This window comes from Mus pahari, chromosome 3, assembly GCF_900095145.1.
Source record: "Mus pahari chromosome 3, PAHARI_EIJ_v1.1, whole genome shotgun sequence".
Lineage (NCBI taxonomy): Eukaryota > Metazoa > Chordata > Mammalia > Rodentia > Muridae > Mus > Mus pahari.
Window position 1 is genome coordinate 43,898,570 of NC_034592.1, and position 27,023 is coordinate 43,925,592.

The 27,023-nt window shown below is 42.3% G+C and overlaps 1 protein-coding gene across 1 annotated transcript in view; it reads left to right on the top strand.

Moving 5' to 3' along the window:
• The window catches only part of Gpd2 (glycerol-3-phosphate dehydrogenase 2), a 135,669-nt gene that overhangs the window by 87,475 nt on the left and 21,171 nt on the right, over positions 1 to 27,023 (top strand). The window contains exons 7-9 of the mRNA XM_029536655.1: positions 17,402 to 17,567; positions 18,652 to 18,796; positions 21,818 to 22,011. Of these exons, the coding sequence (XP_029392515.1) occupies positions 17,402 to 17,567; positions 18,652 to 18,796; positions 21,818 to 22,011 (505 nt within the window). The remainder of the gene's footprint in view (positions 1 to 17,401; positions 17,568 to 18,651; positions 18,797 to 21,817; positions 22,012 to 27,023) is intronic.

Genomic DNA, 27,023 nt, shown 5'->3' on the forward strand with positions numbered 1-27,023 from the left:
AAAAGCAGTATGGAAATGTAAGCCAAATAAACCCTTTCCTCCCCAACTTGCTTCTTGGTCATGATGTTTGTGCAGGAATAGAAACCCTGACTAAGACAACTCAGTATCATCAAACCCCAAAGAGTACTTTGTGTGATTGTGCTGTTCTCTGTGTTATACATTTAGTTCATCCGATAAAGGGAAGTCATGCAAAACGGAGTGCGCTTTCCTCCTGCGGTATTGCATGCACTGGGTGAGCTCTAGAGAAATGTTGACTGCCTTCGAAGCAGCATTTGACTTTCAGGCTCATGTTTCTGGGCTAATGGCCTGCCTGTGCCTCAGCGCGTCAACCTTTTGTCTATTAAGGAATCTGGCACTCTTCTTCACCCCTTGCTATCTCTGGCTTTCAGAAGTGTATGAGAAGTCTAGAGACAGAGAAACTCAACCAAACACAGGTCAGACACCAATAGCAGTCACTTCTTTCCCAAGCCTTTTCTTTCTTTTTTTCTTTTCTTTTCTTTTCTTTTTTTGATTATTTTATTAGATACTTTCTTCATTTACATTTCAAATGCTATCCCGAATGTCCCCTCTACCCTCCCCCCACCCTGCTCCCCTACCCACCCACTCCCACCTCTTGGCCTTGGCGTTCCCCTGTATGGGGCATATAAAGTTTGCAAGACGAAGGGGTCTCTCTTCCCAATGATGGCCGACTAGACCATCTTCTGCTACATATGCAGCTAGAGACAAGAGCTCTAGGGGTGCTGGTTAGTTCATATTGTTGTTCCACTTATAGGGTTGCAGCCCCCTACAGCTCCTTCGGTACTTTCTCTAGCTCCTCCACTGGGGGCCCTGTGTTCCATCCAATAGATGACTGTGGGCATCCACTTCTGTATTTGCCAGGCACTGTCCCAAGCCTTTTCATGGGACTGTCATGGAACTGTCACGGAACTCATAGGATTCCTGGGAAGTTGATTGAATATTGACATGTGGTTATGAAGCCACATTTTTCTCTCTTCTCTTCTTTATATCTTATCATTGATACATTTATGTGAATTCCACTGCAAGTATCAATGCTGTATTTCCTTTCTTTAAACATTTATAAAGACCTTGCAAAAGAAAAATGAATCACATACCAAAATAAATAAATAAATAAATAAAATTAACCAGATTCAGTCTATAAATGTCTGGAAGAATGTCTATACATTTAGTATAGCCATTATCAATACCTTCTAAAGATTTCTTTTGTTTAGTTCTGTGCTCTGTTCTTCAATATTGGTTTGATTTTATTGGTTTGTGAATATTGGGATGACTATTTACATTTAGAATATTAACTTGTAATACTGTGCAGTTCTTTTTTTCCCTAGAAATGATAAATTCTTTTTTTTTTTTAACATGACTATCAATTTTGTTTACTTTGATGGTACTGGAATCAAATTCAAAGCTAGGCAAGGGATCTAGTAACTATGTGATGTTCCTGGCCCTCAATTTTACTTAGTTTTAATATATTTAGTTATATTATTTCTATTTAGTAGTTGCAATTCACATCTCTATCAGGTGGATAGTATAATAGATGGTGAGTCAAATTAGAAAATGTTTCATATTCTCTAAAGACAAAGAGAAGCCATAAAAAAAGCATATGAGCTAAATACAGAAGCACCTAGATATGCTATACTAGGTGTGGTAGGTCTAGAAAAGCTTCCTTAAGTGTGCAATAATTTGCTTAACTTTAAGAAAGTATGGTCAAGGTAGTTGAGCACAGCAAGTCAAGGTAGTTGGGAAGGTTGTGAAAAGGAACATGTTGACCAGTGGTGTGAAGCTCAGGCCGTCTAGGAGGCAGCCATGTGGAGCCTCAGAAGATGCAAAGCAGAGAGTAGCACAGAAGGCCTACTATATGGATCACGGAGACGCATATATTACATCTGAATTGTGTTGGCCATGGGGATCCTGTGAGTGAACGCATTGTTTGACAGAGATAGAGCAAACAGGTTAGGGGGATAAATGTCTTTGAAGAGATTAGCGCTGCCCTGAAGGAGCCCTAGTGTGGAAAGAGAACTCAAGAGAATGGGGTGCACATTGCTGCTTCCCTTCCCTTCACCACCCGCCACCCCTCTCCCCCCCACCCCATGTCCACTCTCTGGATTTTTTTTATGTTATTGCTAGCTGTCTTTGTGGTTTGCTTCTATTTGTAAGTCTACCTTTGCTGGTCTCTTGTTAAAGCTGCAGTATGAGGATGTATGAATAAAGTAACTTCAAGTGTTCCTAAGTTCTGTTTTAAGAATATTCTAGGTCTTTAAAACTTCAATAATGTAGTCTTAAGGAAAAAAAAAACAAAAAACAAACAAACCTGTGATTGCCCAACTGGTTTATGTCAGCATTTTGGAAAGAATAGTAGTCTTTAGAGCTGTATTAGTGATATAAACCCCCTGGAGAGTGAAGAATGCCTGGTGCATGCTAATTTTGTACTTATCCAGGTGGAAGAAGGGAGGAATAGCCAAAGCTGTAGATAGAACAAAGGCATGTCAGTTGCAACCTGGTCACAGTTTGGACTCAGCTCTCTTTACCAATCCCTGATAGTGACACTGGTAGTTTCCGGTGAAATAAAATTTATTTATTTTTAACCTGTATCATATTAAGATCTAACTTTGACAAATTGCATTTTGATTTATAGTCTGTGCTTTTGGCTTGTGCTTTAATGGCATTAGCCAACTCTAGACACATACTGAATTCATTATGTACCTTATGTATGTAAGTCGTAATACTTCCTTTTAATGAACATACGGTCACATCAAAGCGCTGTCGAGAGAGCATTTTACAAAGGCATCTTTGTGCAGTGCTCCTCAGAAGTTTAGAGACGTGTGTTTAGTCGAAGAGTAATATGCTGTATTTTATGTTGCATTTGTAATGGTGTAATATATTATAATTTTGCTCACCCTTTAAGGTGAATAGTCTAGTGTCATCTGCTTGAGTCTTGATTTTTAGGCTTAGGTATTTAATTAGAATTGAACATTTTGACATATAAATTTTATTTATGATCAGATGAATTAAGAATTCATAAGGTAAATCAACTTTAAATCTGTAAACTGAGATATGTTGCTGAGAAAAATTAGATAAGGCACTCTTTTTTTCCCCTTCCTTCCTTCCTTCCTTCCTTCCTTCCTTCCTTCCTTCCTTCCTTCCTTCCTTCCTTCCTTCTTCCTTCCTTCTTTTTTTTTTTTTTTTGGTTTTTCAAGACAGGGTTTCTCTGTGTAGCCCTGGATGTCCTGGAACTCACTCTGTAGACCAGGCTGGCCTCGAACTCAGAAATCCGCCTGCCTCTGCCTCCCAAGTGCTGGGATCAAAGGCGTGCGCCACCACGCCCAGCTAAGGCACTCGTTTTATATTGCCTATAGGTGATAAGAAATTCATAGGGCTGGTGAGATCACTGACTGCTCTTCCAAAGGTCCTGAGTTCAAATCCCAGAAACCACATGGTGGCTCACAACCATCTGTAATGAGATCTGACGCCCTCTTCTGGTGTGTCTGAAGACAGCTACAGTGTACTTAGATATAATAATAAATGAATCTTAAAAAAAAAAAAAAAGAAATTCATAGAATCTACTTATGCAGCCATTTGGGGTAGCACTAAGTCTTAGCAATGTCAGCTAACAAGGCTCCACACTCCTCTTTTTCTAAACATTAATTTCATCTTTATTTATATGTATGTATGTTTCTGATTGCATGCCTGGTGTGTGTGTGTGTGTGTGTGTGTGTGTGTGTGTGTGTGTGTGTGTGTGCATGCTGCGTGTTTATAGAAGCCAGAAGAAGACATCAGGTTCACTGGAGTTCCTTGGCCTTCCAGGTAGTTGTGAGCCATCTGATGTGGGTACTGGGAACCAAACTTGGATCCTCTGAAAGAGTAGCCAGCTCTCTTGACTATGAAACCATCTTTCTAGTTCCGTAAACAAGGGTCTTGTCCTGAAAACATGCATAAGATTTGAAGTCAGAGTTTTCCAGGCGGGTTGGTAAAGTTAGAGTATTGACTCATCAGATGGGTTTAACGTTCCTCTGTGTAGATTCGCGTGATTGTAAGGCACACCAGATAATCCTTTTGACTGTTGAGAAACCAGACTGAGGAGAAAGACTAGGCAAGATGTTCAGGCTCTAGGCAAATGAGCTTGGACAGGCACCTTAGCCTATAGGAATAGAGTTCTAGTCCACTGGAAAACGGAGGACACTCAGGACGGTTCTAGTTCACAGGAATGGGGAGGAATCGATGGAGGGAGATGCGTATTTGTTTAGGGTGTTCTGTATCTGTAGGAGCCACTAGACCTCAGTGGTCTGAAGGCAGACAACGGTGTGTGGGCATATGATAGCGTTAGGCAGGTGGGGGCTCCTTATAAACCACCAGCTTTGGTGAAGTTGACTGTGGAGCTGCATGGGTGGGGCCCCTGCCTGAGGCTGAAGAATGACAGACAGCAGGGCAAGGGCACCTTGCCTGTCCTAGGAACTAATAAGATACTTTCACAATAGCCAAGAGCAACCTTGAGAATTTCCGAGAGCTTGGGCAAGAAGCCCTACACACAGAAACACAGAATTTGATTCCTTTTACTTTTTTTCATTATAAATTGAAAACATTGGTAATGGCTGTATGTCCCACCTTTATATTTAAGAGTTGAGAGTGAAAGTACTGAATATATTTTTTTATATTATCTAAATTTCTATAATATCTAAATTTGTAACTTTTATTTTTTAAATTGTAGTGTTTAGAAGTGAAAGATGCTACCTTTATAAATTTTTTATATTCTTATACATTCTTACAGTCTTATTACATGCACATGACTACTTCATAGATAAAGGGGACATTTTTGACATTCCCTGAAACCCTTTTTGTTAGGTTTTTGACAGAGCTAGTTGGAGTAATTTTGTTATGTTCTCCTGCCCCCCTTTTTCTTTTTGAGACGAAGTTCTGCTAGGTATCCCCCCCCCCCCACTAGTTTCTGCCTTCTCAGCTTCCAGGAACTAGGGCTATAGGCTAGTGCCACCATTTTTAGCAAGAGCTATTTATGCTATTCTTTGATTGTAATTTATGTAATAATTTCTCTGAAGTGAATCAACAGCTTATTTATTGAATTATTTCATTTGTAACCTCACATAATTATTGAGTGTAAATTCCAAGCTGTAGAGTATTGGAAATGCCTTTCTTCCATCCAGGGGAAATATTGATTATATATGTAACTATTTCCTTCCTCCTGCTATCCCAAAGGGGGAAGTTTTGTATTACATGTTTATATTATTTTCATCAGCACATTTATGTTAATACATGGCTATGGCGTTTGGCACATTATTAGGTATATACAGTTGCAATATTGATACCCTTTCCTTGTTAACTAGGTCGTACATAAACACCATTTTTTTGTTGTTGTTGTTGTTGTTTTGTCTTTTTGTCTGGAAGACAATTCAGATATTCTGCTCTCAGCAAGCGATGAAGTTAAGCTGAATTTTACAGTATTTTCACCTTGCTGTTTTTGCCTGAGTATGACTATTGGTGACCAGGCTGTGGCAAGCTGATTGGAATTAGAACAACTCAGTCTTTGTAAATTGATTATTTTTACTACACCAAACGAACATGAAATAGAAGCCCAGCACCTCTCTACTTCCCAGGCATCGTGGTCCTTGCCAGAGATAAGCTCCTGAGGGAGTGGAGGGCACAGAGTCTCCCCGCATTCATTCTCCCGAGAAACTGAACATCTGACGGAGTCTTGTGCTGTTCAAACAGAAAGTCCAGAGAACAAGCCCATGATAATAGTATAAGATTGGATATTTTCAGTAAAAAATTCAGATATAGGGTGGGGTATAGCTAGTTTTTGTTTTTGGTTTTTTCCCTTCCTGACCTATGCAAAGGCCTGGGTTCATTCTAGAACTCCATTAAGCTGGTTGGCGGCAAACCTCTACAATCCTAGCATTTGGGAGGTGCAGGTGGAATGGTTTCCATTTGAACATTATGTAAACCAAGAGATAAGATCAATTTAATAAAAGGCAATGTTTCTTGACCCCGGTAGTGTCACAGTTACAATTTTTCCCTGTATTTTGAATTTGGCCCTTTCAGAGGCTTCAGTAGATGTTCAGAGAAATTGTTCTTGGCAGCAACTTACAGATTCATCTAAGAAATAGACCAAGGAAGGGTCCTGACCAGGCGTGGCCAGTTTTCACGTCCCCTCTCCCTGGCGGTCAGCCGTCAGCTCCTGGTAAACAGGTTTTCAGATAATCTGGACACTGGCGCTGGTCATAATGATTTGATAACAGCTTGATAAGGGGCAGGATCTTTTGTGATTAGAGAGAGGAATCTGATAAGAAACCATCTCTGGGACAAAACAGATAAAGGTTCTCAGAAGGCTTCTTGCCGATTGAATTCCCTGGCTGGTCCTCTGTGCGGGATTCTGTGTGTTCGTTATGTAGGTCACACTCCGGGTCGGTCACTCCAGGGGCTGGCCGCTCCTGCACTCTATTAAACCTGTTAAAATGCATTCAGACAGACAGAGGGTGGGTCTGTGTGAGTGAAGGAGCGCGTTTAAGTTGGCCTGTCCTGCCATGAAGGGTGGCTTAGTCATATAGAGTTGTTAGTTTCGTCGTTGGCTTATGTTAAATCCAAAAGTAAAAACTTAAAACAAATAAGTAGGTCTGAGAGATGCCAGGAAAATCTTCTCGGCCTGACCTGTGGCAGGTGTGCGATGCTAAGCAGTCAAGGCCCAGTGCGGGGCGTGCTCAGTTTAGTGATATGCAGAGAAGAAAAATAAATATTTTGTTCCCTCCCTTGCTTTCCCCCTCCTTTCCCTCCTTCCTCTCCCTCCTTTTGGGCCTTTTGATATAGAGTCTCTCTGTGTAGCCCTGGCTGTCTTAGAACCAGGCTGGCTTTAAACTCACAGAGCCTCCTACCTGCCTCTGCCTCCTGAGTGCAGGGATTAAAGGGGTCTGTGCCAGCACTAGCCGCTCTTCTTGTTCCTGACTCTTGTCACTTTGTAGCCCAGACTGGCTTTGGATCTGTCGTTTTCCTTCATCAGTGTCTGAAATGTTGGGATGGCAGCTTTGACCCTCTATACTTGGCAAGGGAAAGAGATTTTTTTCTTTTCTCTCTTCTCTCTTCTCTCTTCTCTCTTCTCTCTTCTCTCTTCTCTCTTTTTTCTTCTCTCCTCTCCTGTCCTCTTCTCTCCTCTTCTCTACTGTCCTCTCCTCTCCTCTCCTCTCCTCTCCTCTCCTCTCCTCTCCTGTCCTGTCCTGTCCAGAGACATCCTGCGATGCCCAAAGGCTAGAACCTGTCATCTCTGGCTTCTGTGAGGCCAGGGACCCTGAACTGCGACCTCTCCAACCCCGAGGACTAGGGTTCCGTGGCTTCCCACAGCCTGACACTCACCCACCATGGAGTGGAGGGCACACAGCAGTCTCCCACATCTGCCTGCCCAGAGCTCCCCCTCCCACTGCCCCCTCCCCTGCCCCCAGGTCTGGCGGGACACAGGTCATCTCTCCCTTTTCCTTATTCCCCGTGTCTGGCACCCCGGCAAAACACCTTAAAATTGCCTTTATTAGCATGATAAAGGTGAAATGGTTAAATTTATTAAAGAAATCCATGAAAACACAAACTCTAGAAGGAAATGAACAGTGCAAAACTGGAAAGAGAATCAATAAAGAAACCCCAAACTGAGGGAAATCTGGAAATAAAAAATTTAGGAACTCAAACAGGAACTTCAGAGGCAAGCCTCACCAACAGAACACAAGAGACAGATGGAAATCTTAGGTGTTGGAGACACAATAGAAGAAATGGATACCTCGAAAGAAAATGTTAAATCTAAAAAAATACTGGCACAAAAAACATCCAGGAAATCTAGGACAGTGTGAAAATACCAAACCTAAGAATAATAGGAATAGAGGCAGAAGAAAGACATCCAGGTCAATGGCATGTAAAATATTTTTTTGACAAAAATCATAAAAGAAAATTCCCTAACCTAAAGAAGGTGGTGCAGGAAGCATTCAGAATACCCAATGGACTGGTCCAGAAAAAGAAAGTTGCCTTGCTACATAATAATCAAAACATTAAGTCTACAGAGAAAATAAAAAAAAATTAAAATCTGAAAGAAAAACAGACCAAGTAACATATAAAGGCAGACTTATTAAAACTATACCTGACTTCTCAATGGAGACTCAAAAAGTCAGAAGGGCCTAGACAGATGTGCTTCAGGCTCTAAGAGGCCTTAGATGCCAGCCAAGACTACCCAGCAAACACAATAGATTGTGTCTTAGTTTGGGTTATTATTGTGATGATGAAACACCTTGACCAAAAGCAAGTCGGGGAGATATGGGTTTACTTCGGTTTGACTTCCACACCCAAAGTCCATCACTGAAGGAAGTCAGGACGGGAACCCAAGCAAAGGTAGGTTCCTGCAGGCAATAGTTGATGCAAAAGCCATGGACAGGGTCTGCTTACTGGCTTGTTCTCATGGCTTGCTCAGCCTGTTTTCTATTTCTTTTTTTTTTAATTTTTTATTAGATATTTTCTTCATTTGCATTTCATATGCTATCCCGAAAGTCCCCAATACCCTCCCCCCCTGCTCCCCTCCCCCCCCTTCCACTTCTTGGCCTTGGCGTTCCCCAGTACTGGGGCATATACAGTTTGCAAGGCCAAGGGGCCTCTCTTCCCAATGATGGCCAACGAGGCCATCTTCTGCTACCTATGCANAGACAGGGTTTCTCTGTGTAGCCCTGGTTGTCCTGGAACTCACTCTGTAGACCAGACTGGCCTCGAACTCAGAGATCCACCTACCTCTGCCTCCCAAGTGCCGGGATGAAAGGCGTGAGTCATCACTGCCTGGCGGGGAAGAGATTTTCTTAGGAAGATTCTTTAGTAGCAACAGAAGTATTGGGAAGGCAAAAGGCCTAGCTTGAAAAATAACGAACCAAAAATGATTTGAAAAAAAACCCCGCCTGTCTCTCCACTGCTGGAAGTCAGCAGGTGACTGCCTAAGCTGCTGGCCTCTCTGCTGTTGTTGGAGTTAGAAAGGGGACAGTGCTGTCACCACCCTTATGCTGCCCTTTTTTTTTTGTATTTTTATTTTTTTAAATCTCTAGCACTGAAGAGAGGAAGGACTGTGGCTGGGGAGCAAGCAAGCCTAGAGGCTGACCCTTCTCCTTTTGTGTGAAGGGACCCTCTGAGCAAGGCTAATGTATGAGATGGGCAAGTAGGTGGACACCAGGAAGCCAGCCAGGAGACCACAGCAAGTCCCGGGCTACTGCCTGCTGTTTAAGGGACTGTAATTCGGCTTTACCATATCATGCCTAGGTCATTACGTTTTACAGCTAGTGTTGGTTTCCTCTGTAAAAACTAGCAAAACAGAAACTTTATATGACCCAGCACAAGGGAACGCCTGGGCCAAGTAGTGGGAGTGGGTGGGTAGGGGAGTGGGGCCGGGGGGGGGGTGCATATAGGGAACTTTCGGGATAGCATTTGAAATGTAAATAAAGAAAACAATAAAAAACTAGCAAAACAGAGCCCTGGATAGAGATTTGATGTGTTTAGGAGCCATATAATGTTGTGTCAGTTCCAAGGTCCACTCATTCTCCAAATCCATTCTTTTGACTTCCTATTTATAAAGAAAAAGAGTCTGCTTGTCAGTCCTAGTGAAAGGAAAGCAAGCCCATAGGTGAGCGTAATTCAGGGATTTAGAAATGGGTTGTCACCACACATTTGAGGGAGAGAACGCTTGCCAGACTGATGACCAGTAAACTGTTATCTTCCATCACGTGGGTCCCAGGGGTTGAACTCAGGTCGTCAGGCTTGGCGACAAACGCTTCAACCTGCTGAACCATTTAGAATTGGAAAATATTCAGTATTTTTTAAAAAAACGTTTTGACAATAAGTGTAACTTTTTTGAGACCCCCATCTCACTGCGTAGCACTGGCTGCTGATATACATCTGAAAGGACTATTAAGAAACTTTTCTTCTGCCCCCCCTCTTTTTCTCTCATGTGTTTGTCACATGTACATGTGTGTTCACACGCGTGTGGGTATACATGTCAGCAGGTGCTGGTGACTTCGGGTGTCTTCCCCCATCTCTCTCTAACTTATGTATGAAGTAGGGTCCCTCACTTGAACAAAGAGTTGTAGTTGATCTAGTTAGTTCCATGAAACCCTCACCCCCAGCCCCCGCCCCTACACTGGTACTATGATCTGTCAAGACCACTAAGTATTTTACATGGGTGCTGGGGAATCTGGACCTCATGGCTACACAGCTAGTACTTTACCCACTGAGTCATCTCCCCTGCCCCCACCCCCCATTTCTCTCTCTCTCTCTCTCTCTCTCTCTCTCTCTCTCTCTTTCTGTCTGTGTTTTTCTGTGTTGTCTTGGCTTGCCTGTAACTCACTCTGTAGACCAGGCTGGCCTCGAACTCAGAAATCTGCCTGCCTCTGTCTCCCAAGTTTTTTTGTTTTTTTTGTTTTAAATATTTATTTATTTATTTATTATATGTAAGTACACTGTAGCTGTCTTCAGACACTCCAGAAGAGGGCATCAGATTTCGTTATGGATGGTTGCGAGCCACCATGTGGTTGCTGGGATTTGAACTCAGGACCTTTGGAAGAGCAGTCAGCGCTCTTAACCACTGAGCCATCTCACCAGCCCCCCATTTTTCTCTTCTGATAAATTAGATGAGAGTGGTGGCTCTAATCATGCCTTCGGTGAGTTTATGATCCAACAAGGTAAAATCAGGAATCCACAAGTGTTGCACAAGGAGCTTAGGACATACCTTTTACTGTAAATGGAGAGTCTGGTGAGATTCCTAGAAAACTATGTTTACACCCAGAAGCTGGTACGTGTCAGTCTCCTTTGTCCTGGGGCTTCAACTTGACTCTGGAGTGAAGGACTTCTTTCTCTTTCTCCTGCCTTTCTCTCTTGCCTCATCTCTCCTTGTGTAACTGAGAGAAGAGACCATCAGATGAGTGAGTTCATGACTTGATCTGTGGAGACCAGCCTTGACGCCGAACATACATTCCCTGGGAAAGAAACTTTGCAAATCTCTCCAAACTTAGGAGGAAAGAGTCTAGAGCATCTGGCTTGGTGGCGTTTTAGAAAACTTCAGGGGAAGGAAGAGTGCTAGGACACGAGGATATTTTGAGAGCATGCAACTGTCACAAATATGTGAACTTTACTCCTGTAGCCGGTAATCCAGGGCGGCTGGATCAATCTGACCTTTTTGGTTTCTGTTTCCACCAATGATACTTTGATATACAGCACAGAGGTGGTAGCTGTTTAATCAATATGCACAATAGGAATGAATTTAAGAATTATTCAGCTAAAGTTTTTGGGGGTGACAATTCTGTGTTGTCTACATATTTGCTCAATGAAGGTAGATTTTCTCCATCAGAAGTAGGCCTTCCAAGAGGACAGATCAATGAGTTTAGTGCATTTTGCCAATCAGGAGGAGCAAACCTCCGCTGTTAGGCCTCACGCCTGTACAGTTTATGATATCGTTTGTATAAGCTTGGCCCAGGGAATGGCACTATTAGGAGATGTGGCTTTGTTGGAGTAGGTGTGTCACTGTGGGTGTGGACTTAAGACCCTCATTCTAGTTGCCTGGAAGTGAGTATTCTGCTAGCAGCCTTCAGATGAAGATATGGAACACTCAGTTATGCCTGCACCATGCCTGCCTGGACATTGTTGCCGCCTTCATGATAATGGACTGAACCTCTGAACCTGCAAGCCAGCCCCAATTAGATGCTGTCCTTATAAGAGTTGCCTTGGTCATGGTGTCCACAGCAGTACAACTCTGAGATAGTTTATCTAACAGTCTCTTGTCTTTTGACTTCAATTAATTTTTGTCACATGGGCCTTTTCACTTTGGGTCTTCTAAGGAGTAGTAAGAGGAAAGAAGGAAGAAAGACAAAAAGCGACTCTTGGCTTGTGCTAGAGGGAATGCATTGTCCCCGAGTAGGCAGGCACAGAGAGTGTTCATTGTAAACTAATGTATAGAACATTTTGTACGAAAATAGCTAATGAATACCCAAAGCATTCTGTTGTTTGCATTTTAAATGAAGCTTCATTTTTGTTACTCTAGTTAGACTCCTAAGTGTCTGAGAAGTAGAAAACTCACTCCTCATTAGATTCATTTAAAACTTTTTTCAAGAAAGGGAAAGTCCTGGGGGTATAGAAACTTCGCTTGTTTCTGTGTGTCATGTTGAGGCATCTGACAGTGTTTCCTTTACAGGAGGCCAAAGACCTCAGATCCACCCTGATTGCTAATTATTCAGATTGTAAATAGCTTGTTCCAGAACTTAGGGCGAGACAAAAGAAACACGAGGAACAAAAGGCCCCGGATAATGAAAAAGATACTGGGAAGAGAAAGGCCAGGCAGAATTGTGATGCGGGTCACATCCTGTGCCTGCATTTAATTGTACCTTTGTATTAAATAATAAAAATGATTACATGTTCGGTGCTAACAGGTGTCCCTTCTTGAGAACTGTAGTATGGATAAGTGACAGCAAATTACTCCAATTCATCAACTTAGAACATTACGCCTTTGATTCTCCCTACTCTACATTAGAAGACTATATTCCATATTAGAAGACATTTTTCTTTTCTGGAAAAATGTACATCAACCTAGGATGATTTTTAAAAACAAAAACAAAACAAAACAATTCTTGGTAGTTTGTATAAAATATAGATGAATAGTTTACGGTCTCAGTAAAAGAAAAGTCATTTTGTAGTACTACCTAACATAGTTGAGTTATACTGATACCAGATCTGTATTTCTGGTATTTTGCATTTCTGTTTAAGCTTTGGCTATCACTGCAAGTTAGCAGTTATGGACTGTCATAAGCAGTCTTCCTTAATTGCTTTTTAGAAGAAAGATTTACTTATTTTATATGTTCAGGGTTTGTCTGCATGCCTGTGTATCATGGCTGCACTGTCTGTGGAGGCCAAAAGAGGGTGAAAGGTCCCCAGGAACCAGAGGTACACATGGTCGTGAGCTACCATGTGGATTCTAGGAATTGAACTCAGGTCCTCTAAAAGAGGACATGCTCTTAGCCACTGAGCTGCCTTCCTGGTCCTTCCTTAATTACTTTAATTGCTTAAGGCTTATTGTTCATGCATTGGTGTTTGTCTTGGGTAGGCTGGGCGACTCTCTGGCTGTCCTGTTTGTGAGGTAGATGTTGACTGAGTGATAGCCAGCAGGTATGACCTGGGCAGTGATGATGTACACCACACTTGCATCCTCCTCTGGGCCCAGCTCGCCTGAGGGTGTCCTTCTCACAGGGTTGGCAGAGAGGAGGAGCAGAGGTCCTTTGAAGCTCCACTTGGTTACTAGCGTTCCACTGACCAATTAATTTCCCACTGTAGAGTCCAGAGTAAGAGAGAGAAGGGGGCACTCAAGACTTAGGACAAAAGCTACAGGAATGGGATAAGGACAAAAGCTACAGGAATGGGATAAGAGCGAGACAATATTTGTAGTGGGTTACACATTTGCACAAGTGACATATTATTACTAAAATTAGTCCAGGGGAAAGGGATTATTTCTGTTATTTTGTTGTTGTTGTTGTTTGTAGGTTTGTTTGTTTTTCTAATTTCCTTGCTGTGGTGGTGGTAGGGTAGAGGAGAGAGAGAGAGAGAGAGAGAGAGAGAGAGAGAGAGAGAGAGAGAGAGAGAGAGAGAGAGAGAGAGAGAGAGAGAGAGGAGAGAGAGAACCCCTATTATGTTGCTTTGGCTGGCCTGGAACTCTTATATAGACCTTGCTGTCCTCATAGAGATTCACCTGCCTCTCTCTCCTATGTACAGGGATTAAAGGAATGTACCTTGATGCCTGGCTTGTTTGTTTTTTACTGTACATTTTTACAAAGTAGGGGAAACAATACCTCGAGAGGCACATCACATGAGCTGGGTAATTTCAGAAGTACTCAGCCTTTCTGTAAAGGATAATGTACACACACACACACACTAGCTGAGTAATTTCAGAAACACACATGCGTGCACACACACTGTCTTATCCACATTCCTCCACCCAGGCGAGCTGCAGAACAGAGATCTCAATCCCTGCATCACTGCGGTGTGTCCTGTATCTCACCCGCTCTGTATCATTCCCTCCCTGGTTTCTGACCCAACCAGTCCTGACATACATCACACGCACTTTCAGAAAGTGTGATTGTGGAAATTGTGTGCTGTCAGAATTCTCTGAGAAGTGGTTCTCATTTCCACTTTTGCTTCTCCGCCATGCTGGTCACACATACTCGAAGCAGAAGTTAAGAATCTCCACACTCACGTACACACACCGATTTTGCTCCGTTTACTGTACTCTTTCCCCCCCAAAAGGGAAGTTTTAAATGTAATGGCTACATTAAATGAGCTTGACTTTTGTAGATTAGCCCAACTGGAAAGGGGAAGCTGCTGCAGGTCACGGTGACACCAGAAGCCTGAGACAATGAAGCGTTCTGTGAGGAGTTTGTTGGAAATGGGCTATAGCTTTAGGAGAAGATATTCTTTTCTGGCAGGCATCCGATCCCCTTTGCTCATCAAAATGATTGTGTCAGACTCAGGTCAGGGCATAGAGGACGGGAGGAAATTCTCTCAGTTGCAAACTGGCTGTTTGGTGATGATATCATGGCTGGTGTTATTTTAATAAATTGTTGTTCTTAAAAGTTAGACTTTCTGTACTAGTAGTAGGTAGAAGTTAGGCGCGTCTGTTTATGCGTGGGTCTTTACATAGCCAAAGACCATTTAAAGGTGTCCTGTGCTAAAAAACTTCAGGGCATCGTCACAACTTCACAAACTTTAATCAGCTCCTTAATGACCTTTTTATTTTTCCTTATTTCTCTATTCTTCATATTCTTTATACATTAAATACTTTTTCTTCCTCCCTCCAATTCCCCCTCCCTTCCTCTCCCCGTTCTTTGTTCTGTAACTTAGATGCCAGACTTAGAGAATAGTAATTGTAGAGTGTTTGTGTAAGGCCTATCTCTTAGATGGTACATACTAAAATGTACATGCCTACATGTGTTTCTGTTAGAAGACCTCTCACTCTTCTTGGTCAAGGCCATTGGAAGTTAAGATACAATCTCTACCCCAGCAACTGTGTTCTTTTTGGTGGGTGCATCTCATATTCTGTGTTTGGACAATTCCCCGCTCCCGCCTTTCTGTGATTTTGTCCTGTGGTTGTAAGCTTAGTGTGTGCACATATGTAAGATTTCAAGTGCAAACGAGAACTGAGCAGGAGATGGATTTGTGCACTTGCCGCCTGCCTGCCTGGACCCTTGTGCGCCTTACCCAAGGTAATGCTGATGAGTGAAAGAGAGGTGCTGCGTGGTTCTGAGGAATTGGGTTGGAGTGAGCAGGACAATTGGATGGGCATTTGAGGCCATCCTATCCTGGACTCATGACTGGCAGCGTTGTCAAAAAGTCCTTTTTTAAAATCTAGAAATAAAATTACAAGACACATAGAGATACTTTCAAAATGTCAGGAAACAGAGTGGGGCCATTTAGATGAAAAAAAAAAAGAAAATGTATCACACCTCAGGAAGTGCTCCCCACAGGCACCTGTGTCCCAGAGCAGAGAGCAAGTTGAAGTGAACCGAGGCAGGGGCGGGCATTGCTCTGAATGCAGAGAGGAAGGTGGTGAAGGGGATGCTTGGGCAGGGTATTTCTGGGAGGAGACAGGAACCGCTGTGCTCAGAGAGGAGTTAAATGCTCTGCTTTCCAGCTTTTGTGAGCTATGAGCCACTGTGTGTGCTTCTCCACAGAGCAGGAACTACATGTGGGGTACTCCTTAGGTTGGTCTGTCTGTCTATTTAGACAGTCTCTATGTAGCTCTGGCTGTTCTTGGAACTCACTGTGTAGACCAGGATGTCCTCAAAAGTCCCAGAGAGCTCCCTGCCTCTAGGGCCCTCTGAGTGCTGGGATTATTAAAGGCGTAGGTCACAGGACCAGCACTCTTGTCATCTCTTTACCCCAGAGAGACAGCAACTCTAGAGTGTCGTTCCATTCCATTTCTTGGGCTGTGTGTATTCATCTAGCCTTGTGCCGTGTGTTCTGGTTTTAAAGAACTTTCTCCATTGGTGAAAGTCGGCTTCTTGGACTTGGCTGTTTTAAGCGACTTTAAGGTCACACTGCGTTGAATCTGTTCCCCTTCTTGTATTTTGTATTCTTGATTTTTTTCTGATACAATATTTTAAGGGAAGTAAATGGCGCCGCTCTGGATAAAAAAAAACACTAAACATTTCGCCCACCAGGCTTTAGTGGTCACCCTCCCCTTATAGTGAGTTTGTGGTCTGAGGAGAAGAGTTTCTTCCAGGCTGGTGGCATTCTTCAGGCAGTTTTCAAATAGGCTGTTTGTGGGGAGGGCCCGCGGGGTCTCCAGTCATCGATTCTCTCTTTATAACTTTGCCCTTTTCCCTGGAACATCTGACTTGTTCAGGGCTCCCAGACTGAATCACAAGGAAGAAACTTTACATAAACCATTTATACTACGAGTTTGGTATGCTGGAGGCATCAATCAACAACAATATCCATTAGATTCATCCCTGTATCAGTAGTATCTTGATAGAACCGATCCCGATGTGTGGGAATTTGAACTCTGCTTCAATACATCTAGCCCTGGATAATTAATTATTCAGGGCACAGAGAACCCGGACCTGCAATGTAGAGTAATTCTCCCTGGTCAGCGTTAACTGCGCTGGCAATAATAAATAGGAAAAGTCTCCAGTGATGCCAGTATTTTAAAGTGATTAATCATCTCTTCCCCTTCTCCACCCCCCTAGTTTTCTTTAACTAGGATTTTTCAGCAATAAATCTCTAACAACACAGGTAGGGATTGTTCTGTAATTAAATTTTGCCCTGCTTAATTTCTTACCTTTTATGTGCTATTAAAAAATGTTACATTTTAAGGATCAAAATTCCAACCATAAGAAATCCTTTTATGGAATACTGAGATTCTCTGTGGAAGATGAAAGTCTTGATTTTGAATACAAGATAGGCATGCACTCATAAAAAATTGTTCATCAACACCAGTTGGGGTGTCAGATACTCCAAGGTTTTGAATTGCCTTGTTATCATGTTTATGGTTTTTGTCTATATTAGAAAAAGTCTGACATATACATATGTTCCCACATGAAGAGAATAATTACTTATTTGAGAAATAAGCTTAAAACTTTGGGATAATTGATGTCAGCTCTGCAGGAAAGGAATAATCCCATCCTTTTTCTCTTACACAAAACGCACTTGCTGAAGAAGCAGGTAAGTGTCGCCTGAGGATGACCACATATTTCCAGATGGTACCCTGTAGAGCTGCCCAGCCATCACACAGATCCCAGGTGACAGGGACAGATGTGACATATTCATTGTGACACACTTCTGTACCACCCGTCCGTGGCTCGAGGTGACTCCTGTCCCTCCCTTCACGCTTCTCTCTGCTTCAGGACAACACAACGACGCACGGATGAACCTCGCCATCGCCCTCACCGCTGCCAGGTACGGGGCTGCCACGGCCAATTACATGGAGGTGGTGAGCTTGCTCAAGAAGACAGACCCCGAAACTGGGAAAGAGCGAGTGAGCGGTGCGCGGTGCAAGGATGTGCTCACAGGTATGCTGGGGTTCACGAGGGAGGCATTTCCTAGCATTTTGCCATGCTTGTATAATGACCGAATGAGGATTTGTCTGTCACCCTTCTTTCAGTGAAAGGCAGACTTCAGTCATCTTAATTATATTCCTTACTGTCAACAATGCCTGGCTTAACATGAAAATGTTCCCTTGTGGGACTTGCCAATTTCCCCGCTTTGTGTTAAATAGTAACACTAATGATAAGGATAATAAGAAATGCCCACAGAACTCTCAAAGCTGTGAAGGCCTTTCATTCCCCTCACCGAAACATGTGATTAATAAAATTAAATCAATGTGCCAAGTCTCCGAGCATCACTTAGGTGACACAGGCAGAGCTTTTGAGTCAATCACTTATAACTCAATAAGATTTCCAGGCTTGGCACAGCCCTATGGCTAGGTAGGCACTTGCAAAACTGCACCGTATCCTGAACAAAAGCGACGCTTGCGAGATATATTTTTCTCACCGTAATGAGGATAAACATTTGGGTATTTATTTTTTCTAGCTGACCAAACATGTAATTAACTTAGTGCATGTGTTTACGTGTGTGCACGTGTGCACTCACACGTGCACGCCATAGCTTGAATGTGGAAGTCAGAGGACAATGGGGAGTCAATTCTCTCCACTCTGTAGACTCTCAGGATCAAACCCAGGTCTTCAGGCTTGATGTCAAGTATCTTAATCCACTGAGCTAGCTAGCCCCTTTCTTTCATCCCCTCTCTCTTTCTTTCCCTCCTTCCCTCCCTCCCTTCTTGAACATTAGGTGGGAGTTCTCATCCACAGTGGAAGATACTCCAGCCTCCTGATCATGGCTCTTTGTAAATAGACTGAGAACCACTATGCAAAAGTGGCTTGCTGCTTTCCCTTTTAGTTTGGGCTCATTTGAGGTGCATTTTCTGAGAAGGGAGCCTTCCCTTTGGCTCTTCACGAACTCTGGCTGTTCCTGTCACTTAGTGTGGTGTGTACTATATAGACTTCACCATAGGTTAAGTTAACAGATGAACTAATAACCAGCCCCGGTGAGCGGAGAACAAACCGACTATGTAATCAATGCTGCTTTTCTTCACAGGGCAGGAATTTGANGTGAGAGCCAAATGCGTTATCAATGCCGCCGGCCCTTTCACAGACACCGTGCGCAAAATGGATGATAAAAACGTTGTTCCCATCTGCCAGCCCAGTGCNGGGGTCCACATTGTGATGCCCGGATACTACAGGTAACAGCACCCGAGCCCCAGTAGTTTAACTATGATTATTTTTAGTTATGTGTATATGTCTGCGCATAAGTATGTACACGTGACTGCAGGTGCCTAAGGAGGATAGGGGAACTGGCGCCCCTGGAGGTGGAGCCACAGCTTATCGCGAGTCACCCAGCAGAGGTGCTTGGAATAGAACTCTGCTTCTTTGGAAGAGGGAACAGTCAGTGCTCCAAACCACTGAGCCATCTCTCCAGCCCCAGAAGAATTATTTTAACCTCAGAAAAACCCAACATACAAAAATGATTTTTGTAAACCACTCTTAAAAGCCCAATCTGGAATTTGCCTCAGATTTGTGGCTTCTTCCGACAGCAGCACCAGCGTCCCGCTGACTGCCGTGCACGAATGTAATCACCTCTTCCTTCTAGCCTGCTTTTTTTTACTACTGACAAGAGGTCAATTTTTTTTCCTGTAATGTGTGTACATACTGTTAGCTCTAACACTGATTGCTAAGTGGTTAACAATAAATTGATTTCAGTTTAACTAAGGGTTCCTCAGGAAAGCAATGGTCTGCATGAGAAAAATGTTCACTACCTTTAATCCTAGACACACACATAAATTAGCCAGCTTCCCCTGCTGATGCCAAATGAATCATACACATTGAAAAGAGCCGTGCACCTCTCCCGTCGTACTGACTGTCACCAGAGCTGACTCTTTAGGGTGACCTTGCAGAACTAATCCTTCATAAGAAAACAAGCTTTTCCTCGAGGGAGACTATGAGTTAGGTCATTTAGAACTGATGAAAGATGCTTCCAAGTGGATTCTTAAAATTTTACACCATTTGTTAGTAGCTCTGTCTTCCCTCTGTGCTTGTTAATTTTATGCTTGACACATATGTCTTTACTTAAGCAGCTGATTCTCTACAGGTTCCAGGTACATGTTGGCTGGTAACTGTCACCTTCACCCTTTAAATGGCTTTTATTGCGGTGGAAGTTTCTGAGGGTCTCAGTAGTTTCAAACAGTACCTCCTACCTAGGTCACTAAATATTAGAATCTTATGCTTAACTTTATCATGTGTATTATTTGAAACCTCTCAGGAGTTTTCTGGTCCATGAGGTGGTTGTATATAAACGAAGTCAACATGATATTTCACAGAAGTTTCTCAAATGTTTTGCTTCAGCAAAAAGCCATTTTTCCACTCCGAAGCTTGGAATTTAAGTGTGTTAGTGTCCAACCTAAAGTGACTGATGTCTTAATGTAAGGATGCATCAATTTGGATCCCCCTCTCCTACTCTTGAGATTGACTAGGAGTTGCAGATCTAATGGCAAATAAGATTTAATGCTTTTTAGAGACCAGAAAATATCGGATACTTTTTCAGTGTGTAAGAGTGAAATTTACTTCCTTCCCGGGTCCCTGGATCATCAAGAGAACCTCAGGAAAAGGCTACTTAATGAAGGATGCTTTCCCTGGGCTCTTTGGATTTAGAACACACACTATGTAGGGCTAGCAGCTTTGCTGAGAAAGACTGGTCCTCCTTGTAGTTTACATAAAGAAGAAGAACTAAAGTTGATTGAAAATTTCTGTTTTATGTAAAGTATTTTTGGGTTTGCTTTTAAACATTGTTACCCTCTCACCCTTACCTACTTGAATAAATTTTTATTAAATATTTTAAGGGTTTAATGTTTTAAGGGAATAATAAACATAAGAGATCTACTACATGTTCTTCAAATATATTTGCTTAAGGGAGATTTCTTGAAAATTGTTTAAACTAAATGTGATTGTTTCCTGTCTAAGGAATGTCATTGTAGAATATACCTTCAACACTAGCTCTCTGTGAGAATTCAATAAAGTGTGACAACTATTTAAAGATTTCTACTATTCCATTTGAACGTGACAGTTTTGGATCCTTCTCACTTTAACAACTTCATGTATTCTTGAAAGTGTGATAAGTATACTCAAACAATAGTTTTTAGTCAGCCATCCATGGGTTTTATGTTTAACTTAATGTATTTATTTTATGTGAATGGATATTTTGTCTGCATGTATGGTTGTTCAACTTGAACATGAACATGCCCGGTACGCAAGGAGTTCAGAAAAGGGCATCCTATCCCCAGAAACTAGAGTTGCAGATGGTTGTAGTCTGCCACATGGGGTACTAGCAATTGAACCCTTGTTGGCTGGAAGAGAGGCCAGTGCTCTTAACCACTGAGCCATGTCTCCAGTCCACTGGTTTTCATTAATGCTTGTTTGTAGTTGCCCATTCTTGTAAGCACATTTGTGATTTTGTTCTTGAATTGTGCGGTTTGTGTTAGTGAGTATTCTTTTTTTTTTTTTTCATCTGCATGAAGAGTTTGTCTTTCATTTTAATTATTGACATACTACATCACTGTATTTGTTTGAAAGATTCTCATTGCTAACCTATTCCTCTCCATTTGGCCCATCCAATGACATGGTTATTTAGCAAATATAGAAACCATGTGAAGAGCTGTTTTCTTCTCAGTGCACTTCCTGACACTCCTGTCACTTTGAAATAAAGTAAGAAATCTCTTTTGTGACAAAGTAACATTTACGCATCACAGAATGAAGGGAGTTGGAGATTCAGTTTGGGGAAAGTTTGGCTTCGCTTTCTCATCACTTCTCAGGTTTGCTACTGTGGGATGTGCAAAATGTCAAATGTCCCAGGAAAATACTTTTCATAGACTCCAAGAAAGGTTGAAGAGTTATCGTTAATTGGCCATAATAAAAGAAATTATAGGCATTTATTCCACTGACATTATCTAATGTGAATGGTCCAAAGTTATAAAAACCAAAACAACTGAGAGACAATTAACCATGCATTGTTAGGTGGGGAAGATTACAAGATAGTATTATCACATTTGCTCAGCTCTTTATCTTTTCTTAACTGCCTTTTTTTTTTTTTTTTAATTTTAGGAATATCTATGGATTAGAATGGAGTAATAAAATAAAAGTTCATGTTTTTCTTGTTTTGCTTATTTGAGCACGAGCGCCAAACAAAATAGAATTATTTCTTTCCACCCTAGCCCTGAGAACATGGGACTTCTTGATCCTGCAACCAGTGATGGCAGAGTTATTTTCTTCTTGCCTTGGGAGAAGATGACAATTGCTGGAACCATGGATACGCCGACGGACATCACACACCATCCTATTCCTTCAGAAGAAGACATTAACTTCATCTTGAATGAAGTGCGGAACTACCTGAGTTCTGACGTTGAAGGTAAGATAAATATTCCTGAGACATTTCTTCCTTCTTTGTTATCTACCAGACTTTTTCAGCAACTTGCTGGGCCTCTCTTGCCTCCAGCCCAAAACATAACCACACCCTGTATACTATAACCCACAGCTTCCCCCACCCCTCCATGTCCCATTCTGCTGTGGCAAACCTAGATCCTTGCAAATACCAGGAAGTTGTTCCTTCTCCTAGCTCACACCCTCTCCCGACAACTATACTTTTTCTCTTTTGGGTGGGTGAGTGGGTGGGATGGAGGGAAGACAGGACTGTATGTATCCCAGGATGTCCTTGAACTCTATGTGGTTTATGGTGATCTTGAATTTATGATCCTCCTGCTTTTACCACTGGAGTACTGGGATTATAGATGTGTGTCATCTCCCTGTCTCGGTTTACCAAGTGCTGGAATAACAAGCCTGCACTACAGATATATTAGCCCGTGTTGTTGTCTTTCTGTTGGTCTGACAAAAATACTATAGAATCTATACTTTTAAAGGTTTGTTTAGCCAATAGTTTTGTCTTACTTAGGGTTTTATTGCTGTGAAGAAACACCATGGCCAAGGCAAGTTTTACAAGGACAACATGTAATTGGGGCCAGCTTACAGGTTCACAGGTTCAGACCTTTATCATGGTGGGAAGCATGTAGGCAGACATGGTGCTGGTGTAGGAGTTGAGAGGTCTACATCTTGATCCAAAGGTAGCCAAGAGAACACTCGTCAACCACAGACGGTCAGAAGAAGACTATCATCCTCACTGGGTGGAGCCTGAGCATAGGAGACTTCAAAGTCCATCTACACAGTGACAACCTTCCTCCAACAAGGTCACACCTCCTAACAGGCCAAGTACTTAAACACATGAGTTTATTGGGGGCCAAATCAATTCAAACCACCACAAGCTTGAAAGGTAGAAAGACTCAGATCCAGCAGCCCCATGTGTTTGGACTTTGGGGAGGGCCTTTTGGTCATGTTCAGTTATTACATGGAGGGAAGCATCACATGATAACAGTATATATGAAAATAGGAGAGAAGATGAGGAGGCAAGAAAGCCCAAAGACTGGGCTTAGGCCTGGCTTGGTCTTTCATGACATACTGCTCTTGGAAGCTTATCAAGTCCCAGGTAGGGAGAGCTGGGCCATTTAGCGAGGCCAACTTCAATCCTGAGGTTGCTCTCAATACAGTCATTTTCCTCTAGCCCACCTCTTAACGTTCCCACTGTCTTTCAGGGCTGTTAAATGGGAACCAAGCTTCTAGAAATTGGCTCTTTGAGAAAGAAACCAATTTTCACATCATAACGGTCTGGTTAGTGGTGAAAGTTCAGCAGAGCCAAAGATGACTTCTTTTCAGTTTAACTGGATATTTTTTACTTGGATGTCATTTGCTCTCCCAAAGTTGTATGATGGACTTTCTTATGCATAATAATCTCTATTTTCCTAGTTTTTAAAATCATTCTGGTTCCCCGCCTCAATAGTTACCCCATCTTCTAAGCTAGAAATAGCACTCGTTCTTTCTACCTTTTTTCCTTACCTAGTTAGTGTCTTAGGGCTTCTACTGCGGTGATAAGACATCAGGACCAAAACAACTTGGAAGGAGGGGACATATTTGCCTTACATATCCTGAATCACAGTCCACTGAGGACAATTAAGCAAGAACTCAAGAGTGAGACCCGGGAGGGAGGAGCTGATGCAGAGGCCATGAGGAGTGTTGCTTACTGGCTTGCTCATTATGGCTTGTTCAGACTGTGTTCTTATAGCAGCCAGGACCCCCAGCCCAGGATGGTACCAGCATCAACAGGCTGCTCCGCTCCCCCCATCAATCACTAATTAATGCCCCATAGGCTTGCCTATCATCCAGTGTTATGGAGACTTTTCTTATTTGAGGTTTCCTCCTCAGATGCCTCTAGTTTGTTGACATGAAGCTAGCTAGCATACCTAGACCACAATGCACACCTCTTTCCATTTTATCTCTCTGGGCATTGCTCAGTCTTATTCCTGTGCCTCCTTTTTCCCCCAGACAGTGTTATTATGTAGCACAGGCTTGCCTTGAACTCCTAGCAATCTTCCTGTCTCAGTCTCTCAAGTGGGATTATAGGAGTGTGCCATTATGTCTGGCTCAAGTGTCATTTGGTACTTAGTTGGGAGAGGCCCTTGAATGGGCTCTCTATGTTAGGTTTTTAATCTTTCTAATCTCTCCTTCTGTCAGAGCTCAGTTACTAGAACACATGTGTGGTCATCTTCATGCACACATAAAAGAGAAAAAAATGTCACTTGAGAATCTCCCCACTGACTTTAAGGAAATCTCCAACTCTCTGAATTGACACACATAGGTTCTTACAACGTCTACAAGTTTGTATATAAGCCCTTATTCTCCATGTATTCTGCGGTCTAATGGTTGTATGTTTATCCTTACCAAGTTAGGTAAGATTTAGTTATAGATTTAAGCCCTTGTCACCTAGTGATGACTCCTGGGCTATCCTTTGTACCATCACCACAAATATTTATACTTCAGAATTCACCTGTCTTTCATCATTTCAGTGGACAGCCATTATACTGCTAGCATATCATGATAACACTTCTGGTTTAAGATGTGTTCTTGGAGATCTCATTGTCTTCATCTACAAAAGTTGTTAGCTAATTCACATTTTATTCTTCATGACTGTTTGTAGTAAAAGGAACCTAGTTAGCTATTAATGATTTCACGGACTTATTTTTGTTTATTTATTTTAACAATTTAATAAATAGTTCTCTTTGATTGCAGATCCTACAACTATGGTGTATTTTCATGACAGCTTTGTAGTCTTCTGAAATGATCCATGGTTAACTTGCACTAAACAGTTATAAAATCAAAGAGACCATGCTCTATATATCCACATTTCCAGGATTATTGGTTAACTGGGCATACTTCTTCCAGCAAACCTTCTGTCCTTGTGTCATAAGAGCCATCCTGGTCAGGTTCACTTTAGTGGCTTTGTCTGTGGTAATGATACCCCGAGGTCTATATGGTGTGAATGAGTCTTTTTTACACTTAGTATTAGTAGGCCACAGGTTCTGAGTTCAGTATGCATTCCATGGCCCATCTTGGGCTATAAGCTCATTGTCCCATTGGATTGTTCACATGTAGGTTGTTTTCTTGTAATACCCTTGCCAACAAAGCAGATTTTAGTAACCATCCTTGTACTGGCTAATTTTGTGTCAACTTGACACAGGCTGGAGTTATCACAGAGAAAGGAGCTTTAGTTGGGGAAATGCCTCCATGAGATCCAGCTGTAAGGCATTTTCTCAATTAGTGATCAAGGGGGGAGGGCCCCTTGTGGGTGGTGCCATCTCTGGGCTGGTAGTCTTGGTTCTATAAGAGAGCAGACTGAGCAAGCCAGTGGAAGCAAGCCAGTAAAGAACATCCCTCCATGGCTTCTGCATCAGCTCCTGCTTTCTGACCTGCTTGAGTTCCAGTCCTGACATCCTTTGGTGATTAACAGCAGTATGGAAATGTAAGCCAAATAAACCCTTTCCTCCCCAACTTGCTTCTTGGTCATGATGTTTGTGCAGGAATAGAAACCCTGACTAAGACAATCCTCTTCTATTCTACCTGCTCCCCCACCCGCCATCTCGTTTGATTTCTTCTCAGGACATGAGTAGAAGGACTTAACATTTTCTCACTTTTTTTTTCTTCTGAAATACGTTGGAGTTATGGTAGAGCTTAGCTTTCAGAACAGAAGTTACTCTGGGCCTTCTTTGAATGAATCTTTCCATTTTTTTCCTTTTTCTCTTCTCATGGTAATGCAAATAATCTCTATAACATTTGCTATGTAGTTCAGTGTTCTTGTTGTGTGGGGGTGATAATCACATAGCCACTGGCTGCAGCCCCTTTGGATGCAAAGAAGCTCTTAATAGTTGGGATCTCGGAGACCTGTTCACAGATTTGCTGAACTCCAAATGGGAAAGCTCAGGGGATTTAGTAGCTACATTACTTTTGCCATCTTTCTATGATAAAAGAGACAGGTTTAATGGTTTTGAAAAAAACAGTTCATCTATTTCTATGAGCAGTCATAACATTGGCTTCAGTTGAGGAAATGCAGACACTATTTTCGTCTGGATGCAGCTCCCTAGCATTTAAGAATCTTTTTTCCCTAAACTGGTTTTCCATTGTGGGATCCTGTATTTTCCAACAAAACAAAGAGCTTTAGAAAGTGGCTCAGATTACTATCGGTCTGTACTGTACATTTTTAGTTACTTCTAATTTAAAGAAGTGGATATAAGCCTATTCTGAATAGAATCTCCTTGGGTATCTGCAACAATAGCACACACTTATTAAATCAATATTATTAATTTTTAAAAGCATTGTGTATGTTCAATACATATCACCTGGAGGCAGCCATTCTTGGTTTAACATTTCTATTTAAGTGTCTTCAACGTCCTTGTAATATAAACTTGATACTTTCCCATTGTACATCTAGAGTTCTAGGTGGAGCTTGGATATCTGGATATGATTGTATTCTGAGATGATAACTATTTCTGCTCACTTTCGTATAACGTTTGCCAAGAGAAGGGTTACGGATGTGCTTTAAGATTGTGGGAACAAAGTACAGATCGACTCGCAGAGTAGGGAGCTCCTCCATATGGGCGCTTCCTTAGACCTTCCCATGTAAGTACAGTTCAGGCCGGGGAGCCTGACTGCTTACTGTGCTGAGTGAGAGGCTGGGTGTGTTAGGCGGTGGGTCCTGCAAAGTCGCCGCCGTGTCCAGGATGAGTGTGAAAATCTGCCCCTGATAGGAGATTTGACATCTAACAGAGGTGGTGGCACTTTTACCCTGCCTATAAATAGAAGATGTGGCCATTCCTGCTTCTTCTCCAGAGTCGCTCGCCTTCAAGTCCCTTGCCCTTTGCTTATCAGGGAAGTGGAGAAACTGGCAAAGAGCGCCTCTCAATTCTACAGCTTAGGAAAGTGGGTGAGAGCCGGGCGTGGTGGTGCACGCCTTTAATCCCAGCACTAGGGAGGCAGAGGCAG